The 27,279-nt window shown below is 39.1% G+C and overlaps 1 protein-coding gene across 8 annotated transcripts in view; it reads right to left on the minus strand.

Moving 5' to 3' along the window:
* Positions 1-27,279, minus strand: part of Dcx (doublecortin) — a 77,555-nt gene that overhangs the window by 18,462 nt on the left and 31,814 nt on the right. For 4 of the 8 annotated variants that reach the window (XM_006528698.4, XM_030251214.1, XM_030251213.1 and 1 more), the window contains exons 4-5: positions 2,936-3,038; positions 1,467-1,589 (exon numbers count right to left, since the gene is read on the minus strand). In XM_006528698.4, coding sequence (XP_006528761.1) covers positions 1,467-1,589; positions 2,936-3,038 — 226 coding nt within the window. Of the gene's footprint in view, positions 1-1,451; positions 1,590-2,935; positions 3,039-27,279 lie in introns of all 8 variants that reach the window. The other 4 variants (XM_030251212.1, NM_001110224.1, NM_001110223.1 and 1 more) reach the window with 1 other exon arrangement.

A 27,279-nucleotide genomic window follows, 5' to 3' on the forward strand; every position in this document is an offset into this window, starting at 1 on the left:
TTCATACAAATGAGTTCCTTAAGAAGGAGAAAATGTGTGTGGGGATAGTTCTTCTAATCTTCTTGTAGTTCTGACAAGGATATCAGTTCACCTTGGAGTGACTCTAGGGGAATTCATAAAATATGTTCAGAGCAGATCATTAGCAGCAAAGACACCAACACAAACTTACCTGTGGCACTGAGTTCAATTCAGCACAAGGTAATGACCAGAAAACACCCCAATATCCTTTGGTCTTCCCATACCCCTGGTCTGGAGGTGAGGCCAGAAAGACACTGAGAAGCAAGGACCATCCAAAAGAAATATTTGCATTCAATACGCTTGGAATCCTGGACCCTGCCTCATGTAAGTAGCACAGTGCAAAGAGTTGTGTGACATTGGGAAGAAGTGAGGAACTGCACCTCAGGTTCGTAATGTTAAAAAAAAAAATACCAACAACCTAGATAATTGTCCTTCTGTAACTTAATTCATAGCACTATTGTGATAGCCTTCAGAAATGATGAAAATGGTTTTTGGTTTTTGCTTTTGGTTTTTTGTTTGTTTGGTATTGGTTTTGGGTTTGCTTTTTTTTTCCAAAATCCCCAGCGTTTAATTCCTGTGAAGAATTATTACCTTGAATCGAATCTCTCTCAGCTAAAGAAGAAAGACATTCTTATGTAGTTTAGCACAGTAAGTAGTCACTAGTCACATTGAAATGTGGCTAATCCGATTTCAGATATACTCATTAAGTATAAAGAAGGTAAGCATGCCAATAATTTCTCATATTGATCACATGTTGAAATGACTACCTTTGAGTTGATTAGTAAGTAACATCTATCTATATTAAGTTTATTTTCTTTTAATTTTAAAATGTGACCCTAAATATTTAAATTAAACAATATGTATATGATGTCATATTAAACCCATTATTTTGTGTAATTAATTATACAACTTTCAAAAACCATATAATATACAAAGCTTGCATTATTACCACTTTAGTTCTATGAAACAGAGTTAGTATGTCAGGAAAGTCAGAACAACCAGGGAAGGCTGCTTATGTTTAACAATGGACAGTCCACTAATTATAACTCGTTCATAGACTCTTGCTGTTTTGTGTCCCTTGACCCAAGAGCTAATGAGATTATTACATATTAAAAAGTCAGTGTGGTGATGCATGTGCCCATACTATTAGCACTGGGGTAACGTCCACAGGATGATTCCTGGCACATGCTGGGTATTCTAGCCTAATCAGCAAGCCCTAAATCTCAGTGAAAGAGCTCTATACACAAAGCAAGGTGGAAAGGACCTGAGGAACTCACATAGCTTTCTCCATACAAGATAATTTATGTCTCTGAAATGATAGAATTAGAGATCATAGATATACTGGTGATAACGACAGAAATCAATTGTGTCATGCAGAGAGCATTAAACTTCATCAATAAAGTAAATGTGAACAATAGGAGAAGAACACTCACCGTCTTGGTCGTTACCTGAGTCAGCTGGAGACTTGCTGCGGCGCATTGGGCCTGGGCTTTTAGCAGATGTCTTTTGAGGTGTTGGGGAAGCCTTTGGGCCAGCTGCGGCAGATGGATTCCCTTTCATGACTCTGCATTCTGAGCGAAAGAACATAAGCAGCTTAGAAAGGAGAATCTCTAAGCATACTACCAGCATCTCAAATACGGAATATCCACCTCGGCCAATGCACCAGTGGCTCAGGATTACAAGGTGGTCCTCATTTTTTGTATGCACGTCTGTATGTATGTGCACTGTGTGTGTGTTTGGTGCATGTAGACGTCAAAGACAATAGTTCTTTTACCTCTGGAACTGGATTTATGGTTGATTGTGAATCACCATGTGGGTGCTAGAAACTAAACCTCTCTTGCAAGAGCAACAAGTGTTCTTAATTACTGAGCCATTTCTCCAGCTCTTTGGCCACAAGTGATTTTGCTCTGATATGAAAAATAGAACCAAACAACATCGCAAAGGACAAACTTCTGTTTAGAGACTTACCAGTTGACTCCTACTTAATGGTACACTGAAAAGACAGATGGAGGGTAATTTGGTCAACTGAAATATTTAGGAAGCTGAGTTGAATGGACAGCTCATTTCTATTTGTTCCACTTTTTATTTTGGTTAATGGACTTTAGTGATCACCATCAAGAACTGCAGTTTCATAGGGAATGGGAAATTGGATATGGCCTGAATTTGGTTCACTATTTCATGGTCACTGACTTAAAGAAAAACTGTAGATATGGCCACTTTTTAACAGATTTGAGTTGTTTGTGACTTGTCTACTAGTGAAACTCTCTGGTTTTCTCACATTTTACTCCTGAGTGGGAAACATGTATTTAATATGTCTTTCCATCTTTATTCCTTCCTACTTCTCTTGTGTGGCCTAATTCACTTATAACTTATACATGAAGCTTAAACTAATAGGTGTTCAGGTCTTTCTTAAAGTAAACAATCCTCGGGATTCTTGAGTCACAATGCAGAGAGAATGGGGTACCAAGTACAAAGGTGGGAATGGAGCCTGACACTAAGAATAGAATGGGGAAAATAACTTTCTAAACAATGTGACCATTACCATGTACCAAAAAGCCAGAGAAGAATGACTAGGAAAAAAGTGTATGCACAATATATGTACATACAGAAATTGTTACTACAGAAGTTTTCTCTTGATGGTGTAGGCTAGCTCACATGATACAGTATATGGTTCAAGAATTGTGGTCATAATTGGGGTAAATGGTAAGTTTCATGTAGTGTGAAGGCTTCTGGGAGATTGAGTTGACATATCACTTAGTGTGTCACACACACAGATCCAAAGGAGAAATTCTAACAATATCATCCCATGCTGTATCATTTTTGAGTATCCTCCAGGCCACATACACTCATGAAAATCCTAAGGGATGGAAAGGACAAGAAGAAAAGCAAAATAAATCCCAGTGGTCCTCATGCTTACCATTCTCATCCAAGGAGAAATCATCTTGAGCATAGCGGAATTTTTCAGGACCACAAGCAATGAACACATCATCATCACCAAAGAAATCATGGAGACAGGTGACCTATGGAGAAAGCAGAAGTACTGGATTAGTACTTTCTATCCTTATAACAATAGCTTCATATGTTGTCAAGGGGCACAACTTCACATCTAAGCCATCATCACTAACTCTCAGGCATTTCTGTTTTTCTTTTCCTCAAAATACCCATCACATTCACAGTCTTCACTATGATCCCTAGTGAGTGAACATAAAAATATCATTGCCTTTTCATGTTTTAGTTATGGTCACCATGTCTCCACATAATTGAGACTCTAAGATTGAGATGATGTCCAAATGGTTCCCTCAGAAGAAAAGTTAGCCAGCATATGTTTAAAAGTACTCATTTTCTATGCAAATGTGGGGTCTAGGCCAAGGAAGTGAGAAACATTGTATACAGCTTCTGATGTATAGACCTTGTAGCATACCCAAAGTTAGAAATTCCTGTCTTCATATGCATGTGTTCTAAAGGTAGATTATTTTAAATTTTCTTTGGATATACAAAGGCTGGACTCTCAAGTTTACAAATACTAGTACAGTAATAAGTTAGAATTCTATTCCATATTGAAAAGATGAAGTACATGTTGACCATTTTAAGCCTCATCAATGGCAATGGGTACCATAAAGCCATGTTCCCAGGACCCTTGCCTTTGAGTGTGAAATGCATTACTACTTTGGTTTGTTTTCCAGTGGAAACAGTCTCTCAGCTCCCTTTTGAACAGAGAAGTGAGGGTTCCCGGGAAAGTAGCCTGATTCCTGTAGCTGCACACTTCTCAGCTTTCCTAATTATATTTGATAATCAGTCCAGCACATCAGTCAAACCCCAAGAGAAACCATGGAGTCAAAACCATGGTCCTCCAACTTCTTGGCTTGTAAGTGTTCAAAGCCTCTAATTGTTCAAAATAATCTCATTCAAGCTGCCAGGAAATGACTTACCAAAGGCACAGACCTCACAAACTAACAACAACTTGCTATGTGCAGTAAGCAACATGTTGCACTTTAAAAAAAATATAACATCATCCCCTACCCAAGATCTCTTCAATCTCTTGTTTCTCCACCCAAGATGATTATAAGCCTTATACAAAAAGAGAGATGCTTAAACATTACGTCTTACTGGCTAAGCTTTCCAATCATCTATGAGATGCCACGGGAAGGAAGGGAGACTGGCAGGCTGCCAGGGTCACTGGGATTAAGCTTCATCCTAATTATGAGCGGCATCCTCATCAAACACACCCATGTCCTTTGGCAGCCAGAGTGTCTATCTGTCTATCCTTCATTAATTTACTACACAATCCCATAATACCAATTAGAGTTACTATTGATTAAATGTTTACTCCAAGATAAGACTTAGATTGGCTGGAGTATTTCCAAATCTATCATCTCATTTCAGACTCAGAAAACACTATTGTATTCACTATTTTAGAGATGAGAAACCTGAGAGTCAGAGGTAGTCCAGGTAAAAAGCAATATATATAAGCAGACAGATCTAACCAATGTGCCTTTAACCATCAGTAATATGGACACCTATATAGATTGTGGAAACTGGGAGACAGAAGAATAAGATTCACAGATATCACAGAGATCACATTCTGATAGCATGATATACAATGAAACAGAGCATGTTTCAACTTAGTTTCAAGGACGAGAGAACACAGAGGTGTCATGGAAACTGTTGATTAACAATCATATTTAAGTGACCCAGACTCTAGCTGACAAGGTTAGTTTGATGGATATTCTTCATGTGGTCTGGGAATCAAGTCCAATAAAAGAGGTCAGTTAAATGCTTTGACCTCTACTCTAGGTTGGCTGCCAATGGCTTTAGTCACTGGGTCAATAAAGTCTGGAACTTTTACCGGTTAGATACCAAATGGATCTGCATTGTTTTCTTGATTGCGGCTACCTTCATTTTTACTCCTGAGTGAGGAATGTCTCACCTTGAATTCCACTGGTTATCTCCAGCAATTAGCATTTTCTTTCAATACCCCATTGTGCTTTTAGGGATAGTCCATACCACTGGACAAAAGACCAGGCCAATCCCTCCCTCTGAATTTCCTTATGGATCCTGATAATGAGCTTATGGCCTAGTAAGAATTTAGCCTTGGTTGTTTCTGATTGGACTGAATAAGAAGAAGAGAGGAAGTAGAAACATTAAAGGAATTTTAATGGATATAAAATGAAAATTAGAAGGAAGAATCAGTTGTGGTTAGGAACAAACATGAACATTCAGAGACTGAAAAGTAAGTAAAGCAATGACAAATGTCTGAAAATTCAGACATTGATTTTTCACAGAGCTATCGTAATTGTTAAAAATATAATATTGAAGAGATGAGTTTTCTTCCCGATTAGTTACATGTCATGATGTCTTATTCTGGGATAGCAAAGCAGTAGAGATTTCTAGAGTACTTGCTGTTACAACATCCCCATTCTCCCTCAAACTCAAGTCTCTCCACCTCCTCTCAGGCTCAGCAAAAAGCTTTTGGCGAGCCCTCCCTTTGGGGATCTTATAAGGAAGGCAATGTTCCCTGTGTCTTTGACAAATTCACAATGGTGTTCTGGCTTCAGACAAATTCATGTTGCAATACAGCTGTTCAGCATCAGGTTTCTTGTGTGATCCTGCTCCCTATTTTACTGGCTTCAAAACATAGTCAAATACATCTTGCATGTGTGGATACCAAGTTTTTCAAAACTACTTTCGATGTTGAGACTAGGCAGTCCCCATCTTTGTTATATGATGAGAAAATAGAACATTTTCCATCTTCAAAACATGAGGATCTCAAGACACAAAGAGTCAACGCCTCCCAAGGATGCGCAGTTGGCTCATGAAAGAGTTGGGACTAGCACTTAGGCATCCTGCTTCAATTCAGAACGGAATAATTCAATTGCTTGGCCGAGCATGACTCCCTAAAACTCTAGACAGGAGACTCTAGTCTCATTCCATGTCCAATACTCATTAGACTGTCACGTTGAAAAACAAAGTTTCATTGTTACCTATATTTTTAATCCATGGACAAGAAAATTGTTGCCCATTAGTAAACATTGAGTATATGGTCAAAGAGAGGGACAGGAGAAGAAAGAATTTTAAGAAGAGAAAGAAGAATGAAAGAAAAGAAAAAGAAAACAATAATGGGGCATAAGAAACAAATCTCAAATCATTGATGCCTGCTTTTTAGATTTTTCTGGTGATACGATGACACCAATTCCACCTTGGTTTACACTTTAAACACATCACTGTTATTTTCTAATTAGTTCTCTGAGGCCATCGTTTTTAGATGAAAGTAACAAGCGTGGTAACAGGATACTCATTGTGACATCACACCATCCTTGAAGAATAAAGGTCTTGCTGACATCAGCTCACTCTAAGCTCTCTCAAGAAGAGAATACATAACCATGCAAGACACCTACCTTTATAATTTATCAACCACCAGCACAAAATCAGTAAAATTGACTCACATTAACATTGAACTATTATCTCATGCTTTAAAAAAAAGCGGGTATAAAGAGAGGGAGGGTAGATGGGTATACATTAGCATGAACAATATATTATTTGGATGGTCCAGTATCAAGTGCAGAAATGGAGGTAACAAATCATTGTGTGGAAGCAGTTTGAGTTTATTAGCTGTAAATGGAAAATTCTCCATGTGACTTGATTTAGGGTTGATTAGATTCTCTATCCATATATTACAGATAATGGCTATTCTTGCATGTGCCTGCTGTTACTATATTCTATAATTCTCTTGCCTAACTCTTCAGAAAGAAACATTCTTCAGGAAGATTTACAAATTTTTGAGACATACTTTTGGCATGTGTAATATTTTTAGTGAAAGCTCAACTCCCCCATATTGATCATTAAGCACATTCTTAGGAAAAGGGAGTATGTGAGAAATACAATAAAAGGCTCCTGTCTTCACAGCTGACAGACTAATAAGCACGTGTGAACTCCACAAATAATTAGAATACAACGCAGGCTGTGGTTAGCACTGCTGTAGAGGCAGAGAGTAAGAGGAAGCATGGAAGACAAAGAAAACAGCAAAAATAAAGATCACTGTGGCCTCCCACAATCATTTATATACATGGCATGAAAGTAAAAGTGAGACTATCTAGGACCTGTGAGGGGGAGGGGGTGATGACAAACATGTTCAGAGTACACGATAAGCTGAAATCAAATGTGATTATGAAACCCATGAGTGGATATTTGTCAATAACATGTTTTATACAGAGGACTGAGGAAGACTTGACAGGGAAGACAACTCACAAAGTCAGTCTTGAGGCACAGACATGATACAGGTTGATGGAAACAGAGGATGGTCTAGGTAGAGGTAGCTATGGGAACAAAGGGCAAGAGGCAGGAGTATGCCATTTTCTTAAAAGCCTTAAAGAAAGAGAGCTACCTCTAATTGGCTATAGTAATCGATTTTACCCCTCCCAAAATGCTGCACAGCATAAATGCCCAAATCCGCATACTAACCTGCTGTGCAGACAAAACATCCAATTAATTGCCTCCTGGTAGAATTCAGGGTGAAGGGAAGGGCAAAGAGCGTTGTCAGCGCATCTATAGGGAGGACTTGCCCCAGTGGTGAAGGAAAAGGGAACCCTTGTGGTATAGCAGACAAACCACATTGATTTCCCAGTCTTGCCAACAAAGTGCCATAGCCATAGAGTGTGGCTGGCAAGCTTTGCAAAGTGAGTTAATGAAAGATTCAGTAAACATTACCAGTGAGCCTTTCTTGAAGTTACTGCCACTTTCATTCTGGAACACTTCCTGCCTGCCAGCTCTGGACTGACTCCAGTCAGGGGCTGACCCCAACTTGGCTTCATAAGCTATGCAAGGTTGCTAGGTGACCCTGGTTTTCTTATCAAACTCTTTTTTTTTCTTGCGGTTATCTTCAAGTTTTGCTTGGGGTGTTTTTCACAACAACATATGGGGGTGGGCAGTGCAAACAGCTTCTTAATTCTACAGTGACTTTTATTTGGCACAGATCTTTTTATTCAGTATCTGCACACCCCTCAAGCCTTTGAGGAAATAAAAGCAATGAGGCTTGTATTTCTACAATGCTCTTTTTTTTTTTCTGTTTTTGAAACCTTTCTAGGAGGGAGACGATTTGGGGAAAAAAAAAGCACTTAGTAAAGAAGGTGGCTAAGAAGGAAAAGATGGTCATAGGGATTGAATATGGCCAACGAATATTAAATACTAACATGAAAATATTGTAATACTTGCTCCAGGACCATTTGCTAATAAAAAAGTAAATCGAAAGCTTTTTTTTTTGCATTTATTCTATGCTATATTCTTTTTCCCACCACTAATTTTCCTCCCACCCCAATGCAATCAGGAATCCACCTACATCCGGCTCTGGCAAGGCTGCTCTTGCCAAGATCAACAACTACTTGCATATTGTCCAATCCAATTCCACTTTCTAGCCTCATCTTTTTTTTTTTTTTTTTTTTTTTGGTGGCCCATACGAGGAATGAACCTGTCTAGCCTCATCTTAACACAGCAGCATGAACGGTCATCAGGTGTATAAGTCTTCCCTGGACACTTTGCCTTCACATGATCTTATTCCACCTGGAAACTTTATTTCATTTTTTTAACCAATTCATAATGAAGTGATTTCTGCTATGTTTCTGATAGTTCTAATATCTGAAGTCTATTGTGAGTTTATATCTGGGTGATTTAAATCATTTGGAATCCTGAGGAAGCCTAGTTTGGAGAAAGTTGTAAGACTTTCAAAGGTTGGATTTTTTTTGGTATTTTAATTTTTTATTAGATATTTTCTTTATTTAAATTTCAAATGCTATCCCGAAAGTTCCCTGTACCATTTCCCCGCCCTGCTCCCCTATCCACCCATTCCCACTTCTTGGCCCTGGCATTTCCCTATACTGGGGTATATAAAGTTTGCAAGACCAAGGGGCCTCTCTTCCCAATGTGTTGGATTTTTTAAAGTCAACTTCTGTGTTGGTTTTGCAATCACTTGCTTAAAAACAATGTAACCCTTGTCTCTGTAAAAGCCCTTCTCTTGAAGCACCCTACACCTTCCATGGATTGTTTTCTTTTCTCCCACTTTCAAGTACATCCTGAGTACTGTCTCCTACTTCCCTTGCTTTACCTCATGGTGGTGGTCGGTTGGCCTTAGAAAACAATCTTGACATGCTGACTGTGATGTTGATACCTATCTCCTGCTATTTATACCATTCTCTGGCAATTCTCAACCCTTCTATGGTGCTTATTCCCATGGCAAGTAATATCAGACCAACTCCCTCTCATCCTCCAACCCTAAAGAGCAATAGTTCTCAGTCTTTGACTCAACAACTTGTCCTCAGAAGACCTTTTCACAGGTACTTGGGTAGTAAGATACTGTGAGAGACTTTCGGAATATAGGAATATATTGTATTTAAGGTCAACTTATTTTTCCACTAGTCTTCTTAATCAAATAGCCAGCAGTGACTCAGTTTACTCTAATCTTGAATGTCCTCAAGACTGAAATCTAAGAAGTCAGAACTCAACTGAGATATTGACGCTCAAATTCATCCTTTGTTCATTCTTTCCAGTCATTATCTTGGCTTGGTGAAAGGCCACAGTTGTTCTGCATAGCTTTTGCTAATTTGCATTTGTTAATCAATTGCACATCCATTACCCCATTTGGTTCATTAGCCCCACCCCTTTTAATACAAAAACTGGGGGCCCATGAAAGTTAAGTGATCTTTACGGGTCATATTTCTAGTTAATGACCCAACTGATATGAGAACTTGATGGAACTTATTCCACTCTGACACAGAGTGCCTAAGACAAGCAGCAAAGGCTCCTGCCACCTGAGACAGGGAAACCCTGGGTAAGGAAAGACAGAAGGAGAGTTGGGATAGCATTGGTTTAAGAAAGAGGAAGCACAAAGAGGAGACTGGGAGAAAAAAGACATTCTACTCTATTTTCCCAGGAGCTGGTTTATGATTTAATAACCTGATCTTAGGTAATGCCAGCCTCTTGGAAACCTGGTAACCCCTCACTACTGAGGGGTGTTTTTTCCCTTAGTTTTCTTTTGCCACTTTTCCCAACATTCTGTACCAGTTCCCACTGGAGGCCTCTCAGGCTTGCGAACAGCTGCAGAGGTGCTGGAGTTAGGCTGTTGAGTCCATGCCCAGGACTGACACCTGCCCTTCCATGGGGCCCTGGGGACAAGTTGGCTCAGAAAAACAGGGACGAGACAGAACTCCATTCATCAGAGAGAACTGGGGTGGAAAAACCCTGCCTGATCCCTTGGCACCATTAAACTCTTAGATTGGCCCCGGGCCCACACAATTTCAGGTTCTGTTTAGTAAGGTGAATTAAAAAGGAAGGAGCGCGCATTTGCAGGACCGATTGCAATCATCTATTGCATATAACAGTTATCTGTTGCTGCCTGTGATCACGGCATGGTAAAGGCAAAGTTGTAGAATCAAATAGAGTAAAAAATACCTTTTTTTTTTTTTTTTGTAAAGAAAGCTGCGTTGAAAGTGAATATTTGCCTCTGGCTCACTGCATTCTCTCTGGACCTAGCTTCCTCTCCTGTAAAGTAATGATGCTGAACTGTCAAGGTTTATGCTTTCTTCCTGTCACAAATCCTTTGGAGAATTTGACAAAATCTATGGCTTCTCCCAAAGGGGGAAAAATGTGCCTAGATCGTTCTGTTTCAGTATAACTGGGACTGTGGTGGGGGAAGGGTTGTAAAGAATGTCCCTGAAGCCCATCTCGAGATTCTGAGAGTCTCTGGACTGGTTGATTTCCGAGGACTCTTCTAGCTCTGACAGTATGAAACATTCCAGGTTGGACACAGTTAATGAGCAGATACACTCTAGCCAGAAAGCTGGCAGCTGTTGTGGAATCACAGAGGCTTAACTGTACCCCCCTTCCCAGGCTTCCTGAGACTCCATTCCAAGGGAAGCAAAAGGATGTAAGCTCATTCTCTGCAAACTAAGTCCAAGGGAAGCAAAGGAGTGCAAACTGATTTACAGCAATGCAGAGACCTGAGTGTGCCTCAGGCTATTGCCTCCCAGGTTGCTAGAGTTTAACAAAGATCTGAACTTTGCAGGAATGAGTAGACAGGAGAATCATAGCCTCTAAAGATTTTTTTTCATGACTGATTTTGGATAGTACAAAAAAAAAAAAGCATGACTGTTCAATTGGTAAAAGGTATAGAAGGCTATCAGTAATGTGCTGAGATTTTTCTTAGGAGCTTCTCAGTGTGTCCAGAGAACATACAATGACCATAAACCTGCTACATTTCCTTACATATTATCTTCTCCTTTGCAATTTTGTATTTTGTTCTCCCTGCCCTAAAATGTCAAGGGAGAAACAAATCAAGAAGTTCCATAGGATTTTCAGTCAAGGTTTCTGTGCAAAAATATATGAAACAGAGAGTGGATACCCTAAGTAGAGTTTAGCAAAGAGGACAGATTGCAGAAGTGGAGAAAGAATACACAGAGGAGATACTGTGGTATCACAGAGACATCAGCAGTGAGCTCCATTACCAGTCTTAAACTAAAGAAAAAGGAGCAGCTGCCAGAACTCAGAGAGGAGGAGGGAATGTCAGTTGTATGAAGAGGACTCACTGTCACGAGTCGTGACCTTTAGTAGAGATAGCTAGCGACCTCTCAGGCAGGGTGCCAGGGGATAGATAGCCTAATTTCACTAAGTTTTTTCCTCCTGGCCTACGCTCAGCTGGCCAAGCACCACTGTAATCAGAAAGGGAGCCTCCTCATTAGGTTCAGCTTACAAGGTCATGTAGCAGTGAAGAATAGGGCAGAGTGGAGAATGTGCCTGGAGGGGAAGTCTTGGAGCATGTGTGTACTATTGTACAAAGGAGGAAGGAATTGTTGTGCCCTGAAACAGAGAAGCGGTGTGGATGTCACCTCAACAATATTAATATTGTTTTACAGATGCTCTTCTCACCTCTTCTATATTCCAGGTTATGACAATTCCTTCCCTGCTTTTTTTTTCCAACCATGGCTCATATAGTCACTAAACTGCCTTGGCCAAGGTTTCTCCTCCATTTCTTCTTCCCTGGCCTTTGGATATGTCATTTGATCCATTTTTCCCCTTCCAGTATAAAGGATACTGTTAAATGAAAGTGGTAAAGAAAGGGGAATGGAGAAATGGCAGGTAAACAAGAACTTAGAGTGCATTCATATGCTTTAGAATGCAGTTACCAAGAAGCAAAAGATTGCTCACAGTTGTCCTCAATTTAGATGTAAACCATATGGTCGTCAAAACTACACCCCAGGAGCAGAAGCACACTAGCATTTGCACTTGAGTGGCATATAAGGAAATTCTGGCAGTTCCATTAACTGTGATGGAGGTGGTGAGCCAACGTGAGAGAACACTTCGGAAGAATGAGGTGTGATAATTCTTATTATTCCGAGATTGCTGCTTGGAGAATGATTTCGAAATGGTGAATCCTAAAAGCCACAAGGCCAAGTGTAGAGCTTCTAGAGCAGTGACATTGGGGAATTTTTGTTGAGCATTGTGGTCATAATAAGTTGGGGTGTGCCATTTGTGAAAGCTGTGCATGCCACAGAGTACACCACACTTCACAGAGCATCTCCCTACAGATGTTCCTATTGTCTATTGCTATGTACTTTTTGACCCTTGGCCTTACCTCAAACCCAGTAAAAGTTTATTTCCTAGTTTCCAACTGCTTTACTGGTTAATGACTCAGCCCTCCTCCGTCTGGGTTTTGGAACCTCTTCTAGTCTAGGCATCCTTCTAAGATTCATGGTTTTACTACAAGCCTGTTTTCCTCATTCCATTAAGAGACCAATAGGGCTTGGGGGTTGATAATTACACTGACGCTGGTTCCCCCTGAATCTCTGTGAAGAAGGTGTCAGTTCGAGGAAAGAAAAAAGTCAGTGAATTTGTACAAGACAGACAGACAGACAGACAGACGGGGAACAGAGGTGAGAGTGCGGGGGAGTGGGGGGTGTTGGGAGGGGGGCACAGCAAGCTGTCAGTTGACCATAAATAGAAGCAGAGAGGTGTCCTACACTACAGCACTTTAGACCCAGGTAAGCAACTGTTTTCACATTTTAAGAAAGCTGGGAGTAGATGTTGAGGCAATGTCTAGTTTTCCTAAGTTTCGAGTGTCAGTCTCATGTGCCTAGAAAGCGGAATAATGAAGGATCTTCCAACAATTCCCCAAAGAATTAATATGACGGTTCTAGAACTAACTGTTGTTTCCCTAACAAACCTCTCTTCCAGAATCGTGAAGCATGGGAGGTTCAATCATACACTGCAGTGTGATCAGGGACAAGTGATTTAAGTGAGACATCTTAGATTCTTTATCTGGTAAAGGATGCAAATGCACTTTGACTCTCTGTGGGTTTTAGTTTTGTTTTTCAGATTAGAACACAAAGAGGTATTTCCTATGGCTATACCTTTAAAACGATCAATATTTGTTAAGACAAGCTATTACAGCTACTTCACAACACACAGGCATCAAGGGAAGCATGTGAAGTAGCTCCTATTTTAGAGGAGGGAGGAAAGAGGAGGGAGTGAGGAACGAAATGCGCAAGGAGAACTCACAAGCAAAAGACATCTGCTTTATTTCTCTTTGTTCTTATGGAGCATCTGACTTTCCTACTTAGTAGTACTTTAAAAAAAAAACTATTATTTTATAAATTATACAGTTAAGGATCACCATTGAATTATGAACATACTTCTAACATACTTCAGAGTTAATCACATAGTCAAAAATTTATTCTCAATTTGTTCATTTATTGAATAAATTTTATTTAGATGCTCAAGATGCTTCACTCCCTCACTATTAGGAAACTGTTAACTCACTGTTAGGAAGATGATAGTAACCTTTAGGAAAGAATAAAGAAAGAAAAGAAACGGTCCCTATCTTCCAAGGATCCCTTTCTCTGGGTTGTTCTCATTTGACTTGCTGCTTTTACAGTGAAATCCTCTTCTTGTCTATAACCTACATTTAGTCTTCCAAAAATTAAAATTTGGACACTGCTTATGGAATCATCCAAACTGCTTGACTGTTCCAAGTTTTGACTCAAAGCAGTTCCTTTTCGAGCCATTTAAGATTGTGTACTTACGCACTTAAATTTGTCCTCATCTAGAGAGGATCTAGGCAAAATGCATTAGTAATGACCAAGGACTGGTTGCTAAGAAAGGGTTAGTTGGCCGTAGAATGCTGATAAGCTCGTTCATCCTCAAGTGTTTGGTCATTGTCCTGTCTAAGCAACCTCGGACCCCTGGACAGGATGCAGACCCCCATGGAGGACCAGAACTGAACCTGATGTAATGACATTTCATGTCACCTAACATCTGGTAAAAGATATTAAAGAGCAACTACTGTTCTTTAACCTTCGCCTTTAGAACTGTTTCCACTTCTTTGAGATTATCTTCACATTTTTTCAGTCTAATGAGCCAAATTCATTTAAACTTCAGAAAATTTCAAATGTTTGAGGAATTATGGCTAATGCCAATACTAAGAGTTTCTCTAACAACTGTCGAAAAGGCCTTGGGACACCTAAGAGTGACACTAAGTAAAAGTTCTGTATTCTCCCCCCCCCCCTCACAAAAGGACCTTTCTTTTCTACCCTCTAAATCCATTTTACCTCCCACACAGGGAAGCAAACCTAGTGGCAAGTTTCAGCAGGAATGCAAATTGAGGGATGTGTACAAGACAGAAATAGACTTCATAAAATGGCAACCAGTGTGATTGCCTGGAAGGCACTCAACTCAAACCTTTCCACTTTGAGCAAAGGAGTGTTGTTTACATTTGCCCCTTGAATGGGCTGCTAGGATCAGGCTTTCAGGCTGCTAGTCTGGCTTTTAGGCTTTTAGCAGCAAATCAACCCCTTAGAGAATCACAGCCTGTTTCTCCGTGAAGGACTTACCCAAATAAGTGGTAAGATCCATGTTGAAGGGACAAGAACCTTACTTAGCCAGACTGAAAGGAGACAATGCAATTGCTCAGTCTCAACAACAACCAGACCTACCTCATTTTCTGCAGAGCAACCCCACAATATTGGGTCAGGAGACAAGCTACAGGCTTTTCAATTTTGTTTTCTTCACATTTACAGTAGATCAAGGGTCATTTAACTAACACATAGTTGCAACAGAGTTTGGATAAATTTCATTTTCCAGGCACTGGAGGCTAACCTTTTAAAAAACTTCACTTGTTTCAAATGTTGTCAAAGAAAATGCTTTAAAAATAATCTGGTTCTCAAAAGATGTTATATTTAGCATTACAACGAATTTGTACTTTTGAGGTATTTGTGTCTATTGTCTATATAGTTGGTGCCTCCTCCTTTAAAAATATAATCATATATAATATAAAATTATATAATAAAAACAATATGTAGAACATAAGCATATGTCCTAAGTATATTGATTATTAATATACTTTATTAATTTCTTTGAAATCATTTCCTGTTTTCTTATTATGCCAGTCATAAACCTTTCCTGTCCTAGGACCTAATTGTAATCTCCAAGGCATCTGTGCATTTTTCTGGTCCCTTTTGTTCCGAGGCTCTAGCCATCCAAGTTCAGCACAGAGGAATCAAAGTACAGCAATGGGAACATACAGCCAAAATAATGGGAAGGGAAGGAAGACAGGAGGGCCATCTGTAATGCTTGCTGGGCCATGGTTCAGAGAAAACGGCCTTCCTAGACTTAGCTCTCTTTTTACGCCAGGCCTCTGTCAATAACACATTTATTGGCCATCCTGACTTTCAGCCTATGATTTGCCCAATTCAAATATACTTTTTCCAAGAAACAGCTCTCCTAGTTATGGCCCCTGACCATTACAAACAATGCTGTTGAAAGGTCCAAGTGAAAGAAGCCATTTTCTCCAAATGAGTCACCCCCACCACCTGGAAAGTTCTTGGAAAATGGAAAAGAAGCCAGAAGGCTAAAGACAAGGAAATAGTGCCCTAAATTTTGCAAAAAAAAAAAAAAAAAAAAAAAGATAGAAAGAAATAAATATATAATCAATAATTATCTTAATGTTAATAACCAGAAAGGACAGAAAATTATTATTAGTGCATAGTTTGTAGCACTTGTTAGAAATTATTGTTAGTGGATGCGAACAAGGATCAGAGCAAGGCACACCTAACGACTTTTCTTTCAATAAAATGACATCTGGTTGTTGGAGGAAAGTCCATTGAGAAATATATTTTAATTACTTACCATGCTCTAGAGAAATACCTCCCCTTAATTTCAATCTTGGTCACTAAGTTCCTCCCCTATGTCACAGTTTTTCTGAACATTCTACTTGCTTCATCAGCTCAGGGCCTGGGAGCAGAGTGAAGAGGACACTTAAGGAATTTACAGTGTCATAGAGGAAGTTTTCTTTGGTGTTATACTTCTGTGCTAATATACAAATGGGACCTGTGTGCTCTGTTTCAAGACTTGGATCTCTTAGCTTAGGAAGTGACATTGGAAGCAATCCTCAAGAGTTGAGGACGAGACCCAGATATAGCTCTCTCTTGTGAGACTATGCCGGGGCCTAGCAAACACAGAAGTAGATGATCACAATCAGCTATTGGATGGGTCACACGGCCCCCAATGGAGGAGCTAGAGAAATTACCCAAGAAGCTAATGGGAACTGCAACCCTATATGTGGAACAACAATATGAACTAACCAGTACCCCGGAGCTCTTGTCTCTAGCTGCATATGTATCAAAAGATGGCCTAGTCGGCCATCACTGCAAAGAAAGGCCCATTGGACTTGCAAACTTTATATGCCCCAGTACAGGGGAAGGCCAGGGCCAAAAAGGGGGAGTGAGTGGGTAGGGGATTGGGGGAGTGGGTATGGGGGACCTTTGGGATAGCATTGAAAATGTAAACGAGGAAAATACCTAATTAAAAAAAAAAAGAAAAAAAAGTTCAGGAAGAAGAGAAAAGTAAAAAATGATTGACATTCTGAAGCATGTTCTCAGTTAATAACTGAATGTCAGTATATGTCTCATAGAACAAATTTTTCTGTGTACTCATTAATAGCATTATTCTTTGTATATTAAACTCTGTATATAAAATTGTTAAAAAAAAAAAGAAAGAAAGAAAATGTGCTAAAACAAGCCAAAAAAAAAAAAAAAAAAAAAAAAGAGTTGAGGACGAGTTTCCCAGGTAAAGAAGAAATGCTGTGAAGTATGAGACCAAAACAGGTTTAGAAATCCCATATCTATTATATATTTGTGGGTAAAGCAAAGAATTTTAGTACAACGAATTAACTGTAATTGAACAGTCCTGCCAAAAAATAAATAAATCATTGTATTACTGGTGTTAGCTGGAAAAATAAAAAGCAAGACTTAGAAGTTTTACAAAGACAGGACAGATGGAGCAAAGTAAAAGATGCTTTCTGTCTCTCTAAATTCTGGACTACACTTAAAGTTCCACATTTATGTGTTCAGAATTCAGTTCTGTAAGATGGATTAAAATGATTACTAGCAGAAGCCCTTGGAAGCGAACTTATCTTCGTGTTATCAAGAATCATCAAAGTAAGATGTTAATAGTGTGGGGTGGAACAGCATAGTGAAAGGGACTCTGAAACGGGAGGATGGAAACCAAACTTTATGTCTGTCTATTCTAATAAGTAACAGTATGGCTTGGGAATATCACTTTGCCTCTCTGGGGCTAACCCTGGGGACTCTGAAGATGTTCTGCAGATCCAGTCGATTCCTTTTAGTCTGCTTTGTGGGACAAGGAGGGAGCTGAAATGAAGATTCTGTAATTTCTCATCCTTTTTTTTTTTTTTTCATTTCAATGACGGAAATCTTATTGTTAGTAAGATTAAGAACTGGGATTCTGGCTAAGATCTCATTTTTAAAGTACTCTATTGCAATATATAATAGTTTGAAGCATTTTAATCTAACATTCTAGTCTTGGACATGTTAGTTGAGTGTATGCAAATTAATAAAATTAATTTCTATACAGTCCCCAATAGTTAGACTATCTGCATTTTCTATATGTTGAGAGGGGCATTCACAAAAAATGAGTATGCCCAGGGAAAGATGGCTAAAGCAGAAAACAATGTGGGGATTCATACTATGAATTTAAGTTTTTTTCTTCTGTAAAACAAAAGATGGTGCTTAGAGAGCAACCACTTTAAGCGTACCTAAATATCTGAAGGGTGATCCTGTAAAAGAGGATTTGAATTGTTCTGTTAAACACTTGAAAAGTGGCCTAGAACTAGTGGAGAAAAAAAATTTCTGAACAGGTTTTGTGTGAACATAAGTATATCACAAAATAATGGGTTGCTTGACCTTATTTAAGAAGATATATTGCCTGGCCGTTGGTGGCACACGCCTTTAATCCCAGCACTCAGGAGGCAGAGGCAGGCAGATTTCTGAGTTCGAGGCCAGCCTGATCTACAAAGTGAGTTCCAGGGCTATAAAGAGAAACCCTGTCTCGAAAAACCAAACAAACAAACAAAAAAGATATATTTATGCATCTATGTGTAAATTAGTAGTTCCTAAATTTGATATTTGTGTGTGTGTTTAAAAGATAATAAAGAAATGATTGTGCTTAATGAAGTTTTTGTTTTACATTGGAGGTGAGACTATAAAATTTATGCTTATAGCCTAAAATATTTCATGCTTCTAGAAAAAGAAACTGTCACTCCATCAGTATATTTGAAGTTTAATTTCATCAATTACATTAAGCTCCTAAACTGGTTTTATGAATCTAATCTTCAGGCCTGTTGGGAGCTATCTCCTTGTAAACTGAGAAAAAAATAAGCCAATCTAAATAGCCAACTAAGCAAATAAACAAGTTATCTTCCATCACAGGCTCATTTGTAGCTTTGTGCTTCCTCTGTAACTGGCTTTAAATCATTGATGCATTTCATTTATGGTAAACTTTACTGCTCTGATGCACAATGCTGGGGCAGAGTTTTTCCTTATCGTAGCTGACTTGTTCTTGTCCCTAGTGAGTGATGGCAAACATAAGCATGAAATTAGTGATACTCAAGCCAACTGCTTTATCCAGCTCCTGAGTTTATGAGATTAGCATGGTCTCACTGCAAATCGCTGGCTCTGGGAAGAAGCACTATTCCAATTAGTGGCAACTGTGGAGCTGATAAGGTTAAAGCATTCGAGGGTTTGGCTCTTGTTTCTGTACATCAGAACTTGAGCCATGTGTGAGAGATTGCACAACTGGTTAGAATTCCATGTGTACTGTTAACAACAGCAATAAGGCCTTGCAAGAATTCAGGAAAATAATTTTTTTATACATACAAATTTTATCTTTTTTTGTTTGCTTGCTTGCTTGTTTTTTAATTTTATTTTAATTAGGTATTTTCTTCATTTACATTTCCAGTGCTATCCCAAAAGTCCCCCATACCGTCCCCCCCAACTCCCCTACCCACCCACTCCCACTTCTTGGCCCTGGCGCTCCCCTGTACTGAGGCAGATAAAGTTTGCACGACCAATGGGCCTCTCTTTCCACTGATGCCGACTAGGCCATCTTGTGATACATATGCAGCTAGAGACACGAGCTCCGGTGGGGGGGGGGGGGGACTGAAGAATTAAGAAACCCGTAGAAGAACTATGATGGAGGTGGAGATCAAGGTTGGAAAAAATAAGTGAAAATAGATGATTGTTTTTGAAAGAGTTACAAAAGAATAATCACTTCAGCTTTAGTCAAGTTCCTTAAGAACACTAACTCTGTTCCATTTCCAGCTTTGCTTCATAGCCCTTGTCCTTCCTCCCCCACCAATGTCACCTTCCATCTCTCATTGATGGTCAGAGGATTAATGACCTGGCAGATTCACAGGACAGTTATGACACCCCCAAAAATGTATGTCAGAGTTTCAAATGTAATAAAAATGTGCTTCCCAAGTAATTCACATCCCTTACCATTCCAACTTGACAAGTTGCTTGTACAGTTTACTTAGGCTCCAAGGAGAAAGATGGATTTGTACCTGTGAATGGATGTCTGTCCTATGGAAAATAGTAGATTTGAAATACTAGGGACATAGTAAACTGTTAAAGGAAGCTTTCATCTTCAGTCATTCTCAAGCATCCTAGGTAGCAGCACTGAGCTGAGCAAGGATTGTGTCTGAGGACAGCCTTACTCAAAGCTGGAGTGTGGCATCCCAGAATGAGATGTGTTCTTTGTGGTGAGGGTAGAGATGGTAAGTCACTTCACTCCTCACAATACATTTTCACAATTTTCCTGCCTGAGTGTCTAGCTTTCCTCTGTTCCCAGAACCTCGGGACCACAGAGATTTACTGAAATTATTCATTAACCAAATGCTAGTTAGCTGTTGGCATGTGAGAGACATTTGTGGTAAGTTAAGGGGATTTGCTGAAGAACAAACATGATATGTTCTGTGCTCCCATGCTGTTGACAGATAGTTGGTGAAAACTGATATGTGACCAAACTCGATCACACATGTAAAGCTAAAACCAGTAAGGTTATCAAAGTGAGGTGTTTGGTACTCACAAATAAGAGTACCATTTGCCTACTCATCTACCTCCCAATGGGACTCTTGCTTGGTTAGGAAGGCAGAGTATCTGCATAGGAATACACAGTCAGGGAATAACCTAACCTGTTTATGCTCCAGCTAAAATGTAGGAAGCCCTGCCCTTCTCCAGCATCACTTGTGGACTTAGTATGGACGCTTCTGATCTTCACTACAGAGCACAGACAAAATGGGGGATGTAAGTAGATAGAAGAAGGGGGTGGATAGCTAGCAAATTTGGAGAGGTCTGAAATACTTCTAATCCACAGTTCTGTGGCAGACAATAGAGCTCCAAGGGCACTGACTAGGAAGGTGTGTGTGACAGAATAAACCGAAAGGATGGTGGGGACCAGAAAAGGGAGATTTGATATAGCCCAATTCAGACATACCCAATCTCAGACAAGTTTTGGTTGACTCTTTGAAGCTTTCCCATGAGAGACACAACCTACAAGCCCACTAGCTTTAAATTAGTGCTTTAAATATAGCCCACTTTGCCTAGTATTTATTATGTAGCCAAAGATGACTTTGTACTCCTGATATACCTGTCTTTACCTCTAGGTACCTGCTAGTGTTCTGGACAAGCTTTACATCTAGTTTTATTCTTTGGCCACTACTTACTATATATTATATATTTCATGTGCCACATCTCTTTCAGCTTAATGCCTAATACTGTGAACGTAGTGAATAAAACTATTTGTAAAGGTCACGATTGCCCAACCCCATCTTTGGCTTTCTCATGCATGCTAGACAACAGATGTTCGAAATGAAGATTAAGTGAAATGTAATGGTCCTAATTGCCATTTGCACGGGCCACAGATACCATCCAGTTCACACGCTGCCTTTCATGCTCTTTTATGCTTTACCACATAACACATTTGTATGTGGCTGGAGCGAATCTGACTGGCAGTAACTGCTGGCTGCTCTGTATTGAGATGCTGGACCAACAAAGGCTAAGTCCAGAGAAGCAGGCAAAAGTGGCGGGAAAGGGCCTACATATTTTGGTTCATACTATAGCTGCTTTGTTTGGGGTGTTAGTAATGGCAAGAAAGAGTCACTTTGGTTTGAGATAAACTCAGGAATTACCCAGAGAGATTAGGTGTAGGCCGCCTTCTGCGTTTTCTCTGCAAACCTGCTCCTGCCTTTTTTGGTTTGTAATATTAAGAAATGGATTACAATACAAATTAAAGCAAAACATGTACCACTATTCATAGAAGAGCCACGTTTGAAAAAATACATGAGGAGAATCTCAGTTCTGACAGTGACAAGAAAATGTAAATGAAAACCAAAAAACAAGGTCCTATTTTTAATCGACCTGATTGGCAAATTGTGTACAAGGCAGATGAGCATCTAGTGCTGGTGAGGGTGTCAGAAAATGACGTTTGTGGGGGTGATTTGAAAGGCAATTAGCTAACAAAATTTTAAATATTCTCTTTTTATAGCCCAGCAATTTGGCATCCCCATACCCACTTTAGGATGCTTTTGCAAGTACATCAAAGGAGGCAGGTAAAATGCAGCTACTAAAAATTGGCAAAAATTCTTCATACTTCCTATTAAGCTGCACATAATATATGTGTAAATATGTGGATTAATCTCTTAGAAGCCAATATCACAATTCTGGTAGCTCTGAGAAGTGAACACATGGGGAAAATTTTCAATCTTATATGCAGCACTTAATAATCAGGATATACATTCACATATTACTCATGTGACTTTTTTTATTTAAAGGCAACCTAATTATATTAGAAACTTTGTAAGCCAGAGAAAAGGTAAAAAGTATGCATAATTCTGCCATCTAGACGTATCTGCTGATGTTACTACTGCATTTTATTTTTCTAATCCTGGGGTGTTTTTTGGAATTTTTATATTTGTCATTTTAATTTGAATCTTGCTGCTTTGCTTACTGCAACGCTTCCCAACCATCGACAGCTTGGCTCAGCTACCTTTGTGCTGTGGATGGCTGCACAAACCACTGTAGGGTGTTGAGCAGCATCACAGGCCTCTAGTGTATTTCAGTAATGCCCCCACAGTCAAGGTAATCAATAATGACTGAGAACATTGTGATATTTCATTGGTTGAAAAAAATAACTCCTGATCAAGAATTATTGATTCAATGTATAATTAGTATAATGTCATTGTATGAATCTTCACAATCTAGCCCATGTTTTCAAATATACTATCAATATAGTGTCTTTCATTTGCCCTCAGATCTATATCTGTATATATTCAGTCTAAATTTGACAAATGGTTCCTGACAGTTCATCTCTAAGTCAGTTGGTTTGGGGTTTCATCATCTAGAAGTATACTCTGGCTCCTCAATACCAAAGCAATTAAACAGTAAGCCCCAAGTGTCTTCCCCTGACATCTGTGGACTAATGTTCAGATCATGGGTCAAAGAGTAAGGCTAGTAATCAAGAAATCCAATAAGGGCTGCGGCGCTTACCGCCAGATGTGAGGCCTGCTCTTCAAGGAAATGTTTAGCACTACCGCACATTCAAAACTGCCGTAAGTGTTGGGGATGAAAAGATGACTCTGGAATTTTATACTCTAAAATCTATTCATGGCATAACACCTAGAGGAATTGCTCAGGAACATAAAATGTAAAAGCAGTGTCAACACCCCTTTTTTTTGAATACTGAAATAGAGCATGCATCCTTTATCCGTTCCTCTGTCCTCAAGGTCTCACTTTGCCTCTCCTCCCAGAAGGTGTAGAAAGGGAGAATTGTACTGTCAGATTCTGTGGCTCAAACTCCCAGTTCAAGGCGAGGGCTGAGTTCATTTCCAGAGCACAGGGAGGGTGGTTATCAGATTTCATTGTGTGAGCTTACAGCATGGGAATTTGAATTGCTGGCTCCCCAAACTCCCCCAGTGAGCCCCTGCCCTGGATTCCCCAGCTCTGAGGTAGCTTGAATGTTTGTCTACACGTATGTCTGTCTTTCTGTCTGGCTCATGTACCAGGACAGGTTGAACACTTAATTTCCTCAGGGGCTGGATTGCTTCCCTGTCTGCCCATCTGGCCTTTTTCTGACAAGATGTTCCCTGGTTATTTGAAGTCTACAGACATTATGAAATTGAGCCAAGAGAGACTGACCCTGGTGTGAAATCTAAAGAGTTGATAACAATCTCTTCCTAGCAGAAAAGGGAGTATTTCAGGATATCATTATGCCCTGTAAATAACGCATGCTCCTCTGAAAAGCAAGACAAGTTCAGGCAGTGAAGCTTCCACAATGGTTTCTTGAAAATCGGGACTTTATTTTATGTAGGGTCAGTCACTGGCCAAATGCTGGACTATTTCCAGTTGGCATTCAGGGGAGACAATGCTTTTCTGTGAAGCACAATATGTAATAACTCTGCCACATGCCTACTCCCTTTGTCTTCTATAGTTTGCCTTTGTCCTGCATGTCTCTGGCATTAGGGAAAATCTAAAGAAGTGACAAATTTTGGACAATGCGCTATATAACAGTATGCTCAGCGGTTCCTGGCAATCACTGTTATTACTGTGGATCTCAGTGAAAGCCAGTCTCAATCTGTGTTTTTACATCCAGAAATCACTGGCCATGCACACAAGAAAAACCTAGAGCAAAATCAAGCAGAAATTTTCTGTTTATTCTTTTAACCCCCTGATGTCTTATTTCTTCCATCTAAGTCCCTTAATGACATGCCTTTCTTTATTCAGGTCAGCCAAACTATCATAACTTACTCCTTGGAGATTTTTATTCATCACAAGATACAAATGCTAAATTTGTAGTAGTAGCTAAATATTTACTGTTTTCCTTCAGACTCAGTACAAATTACAAAATGGAGAGAGCAAATACTTTCTGCCACAGTTGAAAGCATGCTACTTCTATAACCAACTAATATTAGCTCATGATTAAAAATGGGGTTGGGGGGTCCTAAATTCTACAATTTTCATATTTCAAATGCCTGTCAAATTGAACCTGCTGTTGGTGCTCCCATTGTGTCATGCTAACTATGTGAAGTTTCATTGGCTTCATGGGAAGCTACTTGTGGACAGACAGAGAGACTCACCCCTGGCTTTGGAGAGAGTGGCTTTGGACATAAGACTAAAGAGACAAGAGGCAATTCAGATACTGTAGCTTTTTGTGGAAAACAACAGTGATTCAAGTGGACCCGTCTAAATGGAAGAGTTTCCAGAACCCCCAGATAGTGTCTAATTCTAATTTTCATTAACAATGCTGTTTTTTTATTGTAGGATGTCTGGCTTTCTTTGTTCACTGTACTCAAGCATTTTCTGTTTATTTTTCCAAGGAAAAAATTCAATTTGGAAATACGTGACACCAGTTGGGATTATTGTTAATTAGCTTTGAAATAACAGAAGAGGGTTTGTGGAAGGTTAAAAATTAAGTATGTATACCTTACTTGTATCAGTTTTTACCTTCCTATTCATAAAATCATCTCTTCTCCCTTACCATGTGGGACTCCAGAGTCCCTTCAGTTAGCCATTCAATTCATCTGTATTTCCTAGTTTAACTCACATATTCATATATACAAGAGGTTTATTGAATATATTTTATTTACTGTGCAGTTCACTTAAAGTGTACAACTCAGTCTGTTCTAATGAGCTCATAGATCTGTGCAACTATCAAACCAATCAATTTTAGGGTGAGCTTCTTATTACACACACACACACACACACACACACCTCTTGTCCCTTTCCTTTTATAATCTCAATTCAAAAGAAGACAATCAATTAACTTTCCCTGTCCATGGTAATTTATATGTTTAATTAATAAGTTAATTTGATTTCTGGGTATTAGACACACAGCCTCATACATGCTAAGTATGATTTATATGTTTAATTAATGAGTCAATCAATTTCAGGGTATTAAACATGCAGCCTCATATACGATAAGTATGTGCTCTACCAGTAAGCAACATTTTCAGCCTCAAACTCACCCATTTTAGTACAAACCATTAGAAAACCCACACTGAGGGAAATGGCCCCAAAGAAGTTACTTGTGAGTACCATGACAGACTTATGACATGGCTAAAGAGATATGACTGCTAAACAGCAAGTCATATCTATTAGCATACACTTCCAAGAGTGAAAAGTATTAGGTCAAAAGACATTGAAAGTAGGGGAAATAAGCTGGCATTAGTAGATTATACCTATCATCAACAGCTCAGTTCCCTCTCCCTGATTCTGTGTGTTATGTCATATTCCCAAAAGAAAGAAAACAGGCAAAGTATTACCTACCCTCAACTCACTCTGCTGTGTATTTCTCTAATTTACAACATGGAAGAGAAAAACCTCATAACTATTTTAATTATTCCTACTCTCATCCAAGGATTGAGGGAAAACTTGCACTCCCAAAGATGCTTCCATTTCAGAGTTTCAAGTGGGGAGTCACTGAAGTACATCCTTTTCTTGGTTTCCCACACCTATAACAGTGCCCTTGCTTTCCTGAAGGCCTGTGTTTACTCTTGCAGCATCCTCTTTGTAACTGGCTCAACAAGAATGTCTCAAGCATATATTATGAGCCAGGCAGGTATTGTGTAGGGAAACAAAAATATGAAACTACATATGACTGCTTTACATTAATCCAGACTGGGCACATCTATGCTTTATGAAAAAAACTCTGCTTTAAAATGTCATTGTATCTCTACAAGACATACCACTAGGACCAAATATCTTTCTATTTAGCTAGGCTCAATTCTTTAAATTCTCATTGATATTAGCTTTTGGTTCCAGAATTTAATGACCCCACCAATGACAAGAAATGTATTAATGTAAATTCTTCCCTATTAATAACCCCCCTTGCTTCTCAGAGTAGTCAGTCCTAGGATATATCCAAAAGAGAATGAGGATTTCAGATAGGCACAGTTTGTTAGAAATATAAAGACGATAGATAAAGGTCCTGGATTCTCAATGTATAGTTCTGTGGATTGACCAATTGGTTATCACTTAATTGCTAGTCAGAAAGACACAAACCCTTTGACCTCACCTTAACATTTCCTGAATTAAATACATGTTGTAACAAAATTTCTGTGTGCCTGTTATGGACTTTTCAGTTTGAGAGATACAGGTTTACAGCAGTGCTTATCAATTTTGGCTCGACTAATATTTTTGACTGAGTAATATTTTAGAGTATGGAATGGAGCAGCCATATGTATATTTCTCATTAGAGTTACAAAGCTATTAGATCTGTCAGGACCCTTTCTGCTGGTTCTGTTTGGAATCCAGAGGCACTTATTAGAAACTGGCTTTGAATGCCCAGAATTTGTTTCATAGGCCTAAGGTTTGTTATTTATTAGCAGTCTTACACACCAAGACTAGACTTACCTCAGCAGTTGTTTTCAACCTTCAATATGTGTTAGAGTCACCAGAAGGCTTCAAAGAATGCAAAAAACAAGCAAGAAAGAAAATACAAGAATCGTACAAGTGTGTCATACTTTCAAATTCAGAGGGATCCTCAGGAACTAATGTTAAAACAAAACAAAACAAAATGAAAAAACCAACACACATCCAGGGTGATTCGAATTTCTTCTTTGAATGCTTTATGAAAATCTTTAAGGACACAGTGAGACATGTTTCACTTATTTCTACAATTAACATTTCCTATTTGTTTTACTTACCACCTTAACAATGTGTCTTATTTTTGATATGTTAAAACACTTTAATAAATACACTTCATCCTTCATACTGTCTGCAGGTGTATCATTAATTGGAATTCAATATTTGCAGTTCCTTTTGCTAGATGACTTTTACACACAGTGAAAGGCCAAAATTATAAGTATACAATTTGATGAGCTTTGACAAATGTATAAAGAGATGTAATGCGAAAAGCCTCATCCAGACAAAG

Source organism: Mus musculus, chromosome X (assembly GCF_000001635.26).
Source record: "Mus musculus strain C57BL/6J chromosome X, GRCm38.p6 C57BL/6J".
Lineage (NCBI taxonomy): Eukaryota > Metazoa > Chordata > Mammalia > Rodentia > Muridae > Mus > Mus musculus.